This window comes from Indicator indicator, chromosome 20 (genome assembly GCF_027791375.1).
Source record: "Indicator indicator isolate 239-I01 chromosome 20, UM_Iind_1.1, whole genome shotgun sequence".
NCBI lineage: Eukaryota > Metazoa > Chordata > Aves > Piciformes > Indicatoridae > Indicator > Indicator indicator.
The window spans coordinates 6468529-6475005 of record NC_072029.1 but is presented as its reverse complement, the minus strand read 5'-3'; the positions used below and the strand labels follow the sequence as shown (position 1 = coordinate 6475005).

Sequence of the window (6477 nt, the reverse complement as noted above, 5' to 3'; positions counted from 1 at the left end):
GGGGGCCGCTGGCAGAAGGGGCCTGGCGGCGCGGCTCGGCGGCTTCCGGCGGGGGCCCCTCCGGGGCCTCCCTCGGCACAGCCACCGCGCAGAGGCGGTGCCGCGATCGTCCCCGGGGCCGCCCGGCAGCCAGGCCCCCTCTTGGAGACCTCCATGCGCAACGCCGGGCCGGCGGTCGGGAGTGACCTGCCGCCGCCGCCCGCTGTCGCTCGCCGGGGCCTCGACGGCGGAGGGGCCGCCACGGGGGCTGATGCCGGGAGCCTCCTCTAACGCGGGGCCGCCTCGCCCGCCCCCTCCTGACCCGGGCGGCGGCGCGGGGGGCGGCGGGGAGTGGAGGGGCGCACGCGCGCCCGCGCAGGGTCCGTCCCCGGGGCGAGGCGCGCGGCAGTTTGGGACGCGGAGGCAGCGCAGGACCGGGGAGGGTGCGGAAGGGGGGCGGCGCGGGGAGCGGGGGGGCTGCTGGCGGCGGGGCTGGGGAGCAGGGGGAAAGGACACCCCTCCGTGCCCACCGGGGCGGCCCCCGGGCGCGGCGGCGCGCTCGGCCCCGCCGGGCGGTCTCCGGCGAGGGCAGTGGCGGCTCGGGCGCGCCTCGCTGCAGCAGGAGCCATTCATCCCCCCCGCCCCTCTGCAGCCCCTTTGTTCGGGCTGAGAGTAACGCCGTGAATTAAAAGAAATGACAATATTTCGTATCTGCTGGGCCGGCCCGGAGAAGGGCCCTTGAGGCTGGCAAAAATCAGGCGGATCATTCATCGTGCCACCCCGCACCTGTGGGCTTGGCATTGAAAACCCCGCGGACCTCTTCCTATTCAACTTAATTATTCCCCCAAGGCGCACAATGGTTGAAATGGAGCAGGTTGGAGTCTGTTTATTGGTCGTAAATGTTTTTCTGAAGATCTTCTGAATCTCATTGTTAGCTCGTTGTTTGAGGCTGCCCTCTTTCTTTCAGACGAGAGTAGCCTTGGACTTTTCAATTTTCAATCGTAACATCTGCTTAATCGTACGGATCAAAATATGGAGACACAAAACATATGTAATGGTTGATTTGTTAAATCCTGGTAATGAGTTATTAACAAGGGAAAACAATAGGGCAGGATGGTGAGAGCCTTATGGTAACAGAGTCACTTTATGTAACGCCTGACGTTTCCCTTCTTGATAAATGGAACTAAGGTCTGAGCGCCAGGTGATAGCAAGAAAATCAATGTCTTTAGGGGCCGGCACCGAGACTTTTTTTCTATGTGAAAAATTAGGAGACATAAAATTTAATTGGCTGATCAGGGGAAAGCAGTGGTCTTAAGTTTAATTGCCAGTAGGCTCAGCAAGGGAGACAAAACAAGATTTGGGCCTGTTTGTTTGCTTGCATCCCAGCGCCGAGTCCAAGTGTATCGTTGAAAATGTGTTTTATTATAACACATGTCATGCTTTACAGTTCCCATATTGTGTAAAGACAATAGTTAATGGTACATTAAAGACAAGCAAACCATGCCAACACGTCTTGGACACATTGTAAGGGCCTCTCTCTTTGCTCGCTTTAGGCAGCTGCAGTCCAGGACCCAGAAGCACAAAAAGAACAAGTTTGAAATACCAGGTGCATCCGAGAGAACCACGACAGGGATTGATATGTTATAGCCCAGGACATGAACCTAGCAATAAAGATATCATTGCGATTGTTTGCGGCTTCCACGCCATGTAAAGCCGGAGGCGCCGGAGCAGGCTGCTTTCTGGCAGCGGAGGCTCTGCCTCCCCGGGCTCCCCCGGCGCCCTCCGCCAAACCCGAGCACCTGTTGGCCAGACCCCGGCCCCGTCGTGGGAATCGCCTCCCGCCCACGCTTCCAGGTCCCGGCAGCGCGGTTTGTTGTGGAGTTATTTAGGACCATTCCCACCGGCTGCGGGATGCTTTGGAAAGCGGGAGGTTTACCAGGGGACACTCAACTGGTGTTTGTTCGACCTCGCAGCTGGTACTCGGTGCCCAGCGAGAGATGCGTGAATGAAAGGAGGGATGAGCTCCCGGGATGGGGGAGGCTCCACGCCCCGCGTCTCGCCGGGCGCCCGCCCGACTGCCGGCAGATGAGCGGCCTGGGAACCGCGGTGGGGCCGGTTCACAGTACCCGGGCAGCCTTGCCTGCGCACCGCGCTGCTCGGCGGGCACTCACAGCCCGCCTGGCCCCTTGCTGCCCGTGGTGGCCGATGGACTGTTGCCTCCAGCCCTGGGGCGTCGGGTGGGGCTTTTCTTGTCCATCTTTTTTTTTTTTTTTCCATTCTTCTTCTTCTTCTTTTTTTTTTTTTTTTTTAGTTTTTCTTTTTTCTTTCTTATTCTTTTTTTCCCAAAGAGACAATGTCCATTTCGAACAATTTAATTCCCTTCTCCCCTGGAGCACCACGGGTGACACTGGTCCTGGCGGGACAGCACCAGCCCACACACCCAGAGCTCGCACCTCCCTCCTGGGAGCCTGCGAGAAGCAAGTCGCTTGCAAGCGCCTCTAACAGCCCCCATTCCAAGACGAGCTGGGGGTTTCCCCCCCCCCTTTTTTTTTATTCTGTCCTGCATCACTTTGCAGTCCCCAGCCACTGTGGGGATGCGGGTAAAAGTGGGAGAAGGGGGGGAGAGCGAGCCAGTCCCAGGCCCGGCGTGCCTCTACTCGTGCTCCTGCGGTGCCGTCGGGGCAATACGGTGGCGGGGGTCGGCTCCCTGTTGAGCTGGTGCGGGGCTTGAGGTGGGCGGTGGGAGCTCCAGGAGTGGGGTAGGGGCGCGGGGGAGGAGAGGGGCGGCGCTAGAATGTGGCAGCGATCCCCTCGCTGACGGCCGCAGGAGTAAGCGGCTGGGAATGGGGACTGCGTCGCCATCAGTCCCGCCTGCCCCACACTGGTCCTTACCGCATCCAGCCGTGTTCGCCACCAACAAGCCCCCCTCCCGCCCACTCCAAAGCTGCCACAAAGGCTGCGAGCCGGGCTTGCGGGACCAACCAGGTCCCGCCGGGTCCCTGTGGGCTGGAGAGACCCGCACAGACGGTTTCCTCCTGCCCGGTGCGGCGGGATTCTGTGGCAGGAGCGCGGCGCCGGGGGTGAATGGATGATGGGTCGGTCAAAAGGAGCTGTCAGTCTCTTTGAAGATTGCGTTTAAAGGGACTTGCCAAGTCAAGACGGGAGAGTGACAAGATAGAGACCCTGGTGTTTTACATGCGAAGGGCCGGCTCTTCCGCTTCATCTGCACCATACTAAAGGATGTGTTGAAGCATTGAATCACCAAAAAAAAAAAAAAAGGCACGCCGAAGAAAAGGTGCCACATAACAATGATTGTAGTGTTTTAATTGTGGAGGACCGCATCACCAAAGCCAATTGAGACGGACGGGGCTGTACACAGAAGGAAACGGTACAACACTTCCATAACTTATAATTAAGCTGAAGTCCGACTAACATTTGACTTTCTAATGAGTGTAATGAGATTACATGCCTGATGGAAGCATTTGTGCAAAAGCGACTTTCTGTGTTTAATGAGGTCCTAATACAGGACAAGATCGAATTATAGGTCGGCTCTTTTTCTGGCTCAAAGAGCCCCGTTTAAGTTCAATGACACCCATGCCGCCCGCCTCCCGCCCGCTGCCGGACGGGGCGAGGCTCGCAGCCGGGCAGCCCGGCACGAAAAAGAGGCAAATAAATAAGCAAAGCTCCCTCCTCCCCAGCCCCCGCCCCGCCCCAGCCTTGGCGTGTTTGTATGGGTAAGTAGCTCCTCTAATTGCTATTGGAATAGATCCATGCCATCCACGCTAGGAAACTAAATGTGTCTAACTAGGTTAATGCAATTAGCATGCACGCAACATATTGCTCCCACTTTGCGGCAGCTTTGAAAAAAAAAAAGAGAGAGGCAGAGATGTACAGTATGTGATGAGTAATAATTATACCTTGGCTCACCCGGGCCGTTCCCATCCGCCTGGGCACCGCACGGGGACAGCTCTGCTCCGGCCGAGGGCCGGCCCGGGCATCTGGGGCTCTCCCGGGGGCCAAGCCGTCGGGGCTAAGCCGCGGGTACCACGGGAAAATCAGCACCTGCGGCGCTGGGACGAGACCCCAGCCTCAGCCCTGGGCCGTATCGTCCCTCCTCCTGCCCCGCCGGTAGCACTTGCAGCCCCCCGGCCCAGACAGCTCCTGCCGCCCCCTCCCCTCGCCCCCGGGCAGGTGCAGCCCAGTCTCCCCCCACACACCCCGCCAGCAGCCGGGCATGCTGAGTTGGGGCTACCAGAGCGACTCTGCCACCAGTTGCACGATGGCTTTGCCCTTCTAAACACACACACCCCGCCCCCAGCGGCATCTCCAGGGCGAAGGCTGCGCGGCTGTTTCCCAGGCCCACATAAGGCAGGGGGGCAGCCGGGGCCATGCACCCGCAGGACCCAAGGTTCCCGGCCCCCAGCCTGGTTCCCCCCTCCCTGGAACTTTTGGGAAGAGCTTTGTCCATTTTCCCCCATAGCGCCCATTCCCGTGGCTGCGGGGCTGGGAGTACAAGGCAGCGATGGGGACATAAACACACAAACACACCCCCTCGAAAAGTTGGTGTTTCGAGACCCGGGTCTTTTAGCTGGAAACCACAAGCAGAGCAGAAGCACTGAAAGGAGGGGACCTCCTAGAGACAGACAAAGACATCAGTTGGAAGCACTTCAGGACAGCACGTCAAAATGGGTGGAGAGAAGGAGAAAGTGTCCCCCGAGCCGTCCCCGTCCCTCCCCCGGCTGTATAAGAGCTGTCCGAGTCGGCGACGGGGCAGAGCGGGGCCAGCATCTGGTCAGAGGGAGCTCCTGGACCTGCGGGGACCCCGGGGCTCCCCGCTGCCTGCCTGGGACCGGGGTCGGCGTTCAGTGCGGGGCTTCCTCAGGATGTGGCGGGGGTCTCGGCAGCCGCTTCTCACAAATACACTGCTCCACAAGGTACAATCCGGGTTTATTATTAACAAACACAGGAAGAGTCTCACGTGCGGCAAATAAATTATTTTCACAGGTTCTGGCATTATTAATTTTTTTTCCAAAACCCAAAAAGGTGCTGGTGGAATTAACCTATTGCATATCTTATTAAAAAAAATAAATCAAGATAAATTATATAAATTATATATTAAAAACCAAACGATTCTACCTCATTATCACTACTCCGTAATAAATATATAAATAAAGTTGATTGCCCTTAAAGTCTGAATCTTAAATTACATTTACAATGTAAGTCTCTACATACAGCATGTACAGGCCGGGGCGGGGGCCACCGGGGGCCACCCGCACGGCGCCTCACGCCACGAAGTCGAAGGGAGGCTCATTCTCGATGTCGCTGAGGGAGGGTTTGTTGTTCACCTTCCGCGGGTCCTCGGGTGTCCACACTTTGGCTGTCCGGATGATGTTTTGTTCCTTAAGTTGCTTTTCATCAGTCCACGACAGCGAGTGACCGGCCAGAGGTGGAAGTCCGTAGTCGGGGTCGCTCGGGGAGGGAGATCCTGGGGGACAGGGGATTATTGGGGTGGGGGAGGAGAAGGGCAGGGAGTTATTGCTGGGAATGACGTTCCTGCGGAGCCAGGCCGGGCCGGGCCGGGCCGGGGCTTGCCGCCACTTACTTGTGCCGCGGTGGCAGATGATGATTTTCTTGGGCTGGCTGGGGCTCTCGCTGCTGGCGCTCCGCAGCGGCAGGTCGGACTGCACCAGCTCGCTGAGGAAGTTGATGTAGCCGATGGCCAGGCGTAGCGTGTCCACCTTGGAGAGCCTCTTCTCGTAGGGCAGGGTGGGGATGTGCGAGCGCAGCCCCTCGAAGGCGTCGTTGATGGACTGCATCCGCCGCCGCTCCCGCACGTTGGCCGCTTGCCGGAGCTGCTGCAGCTCCGCCTCGGAGCGCACCCGCCGCCGCCGCTTGGCCGAGCCCAGCGCCTGCAGCGGACCCCCTGGCGAGAGCAGCGCCGCCCCCGCCGCCCCGCAGCATTCGTAGGCGAAGCCGGGAGAGGCGGGCGACGGCGGGAAGGTGGTGGCCGGAGCCGAGCAGCGGTAGCCGTCCTCGGGGTCGCCGCTGTCGCGGTAGTACTCCTGCAGCTGCCGGCTGAGAAAGTCCACGTCCGGCTCCAGCAGTCCGTCGGCGGCCAGTGCGTCCCGCGGGGGCGGCTCGGGGAAGAAATCCTCCTCGTCGAAATACGGAGGCGAGGAGAAGGAGTCCAGCCCCCCGGGGAAGTGCTCCAGCAGCACCGTCTCCATGCTTGCGCCCGGCCCCGGCGGGGACAGGCCGGGACGGGACGGGGCGAGCCGGGACGGGGCGGGCAGCGCCGCGCCGGGACTGCTCCTTGCAGCCGCTCCTGCCGGCACCACTGGCCAAGCCGCCCCGGCGGTGGTGTGGTCCCCCGCCCCTGCCCTGCCCTGCCCGCCCCGCCGCTGGGTGGCCGGGAGGCCGGGCGCTGTCGCCGCTCTCCGGGGAGGGGCCGGACCGGCTGGCGCGGCGGCCCGGCACGCGAGCCCCTTATAGCGACAT

At 60.4% G+C, this 6477-nt stretch overlaps 1 protein-coding gene across 1 annotated transcript; it reads right to left on the bottom strand.

Annotated features, from left to right (window-relative positions):
* Positions 1-5261: 5261 nt before the first annotated feature.
* PTF1A (pancreas associated transcription factor 1a) lies at positions 5262-6206 on the bottom strand. The gene is made up of 2 exons (XM_054390192.1): positions 5582-6206; positions 5262-5464 (listed from the first exon to the last, which is right to left on the bottom strand). The coding sequence occupies exons 1-2, from the start codon at positions 6204-6206 to the stop codon at positions 5262-5264; spliced, it is 828 nt and encodes a 275-aa protein (XP_054246167.1).
* Positions 6207-6477: the final 271 nt, after the last annotated feature.

What these genes read in the sequence shown, in the direction of transcription:
- PTF1A (XM_054390192.1), bottom strand. Translation starts at nt 6,206, where the DNA reads ATGGAGACGGTGCTGCTGGAGCACTTCCCCGGGGGGCTGGACTCCTTC. An exon ending in CATCTGCCACCGCGGCACAA is followed by an intron (nt 5,465 to 5,581) that starts GTAAGTGGCGGC and finishes CCTGTCCCCCAG; the next exon opens with GATCTCCCTCCCCGAGCGAC.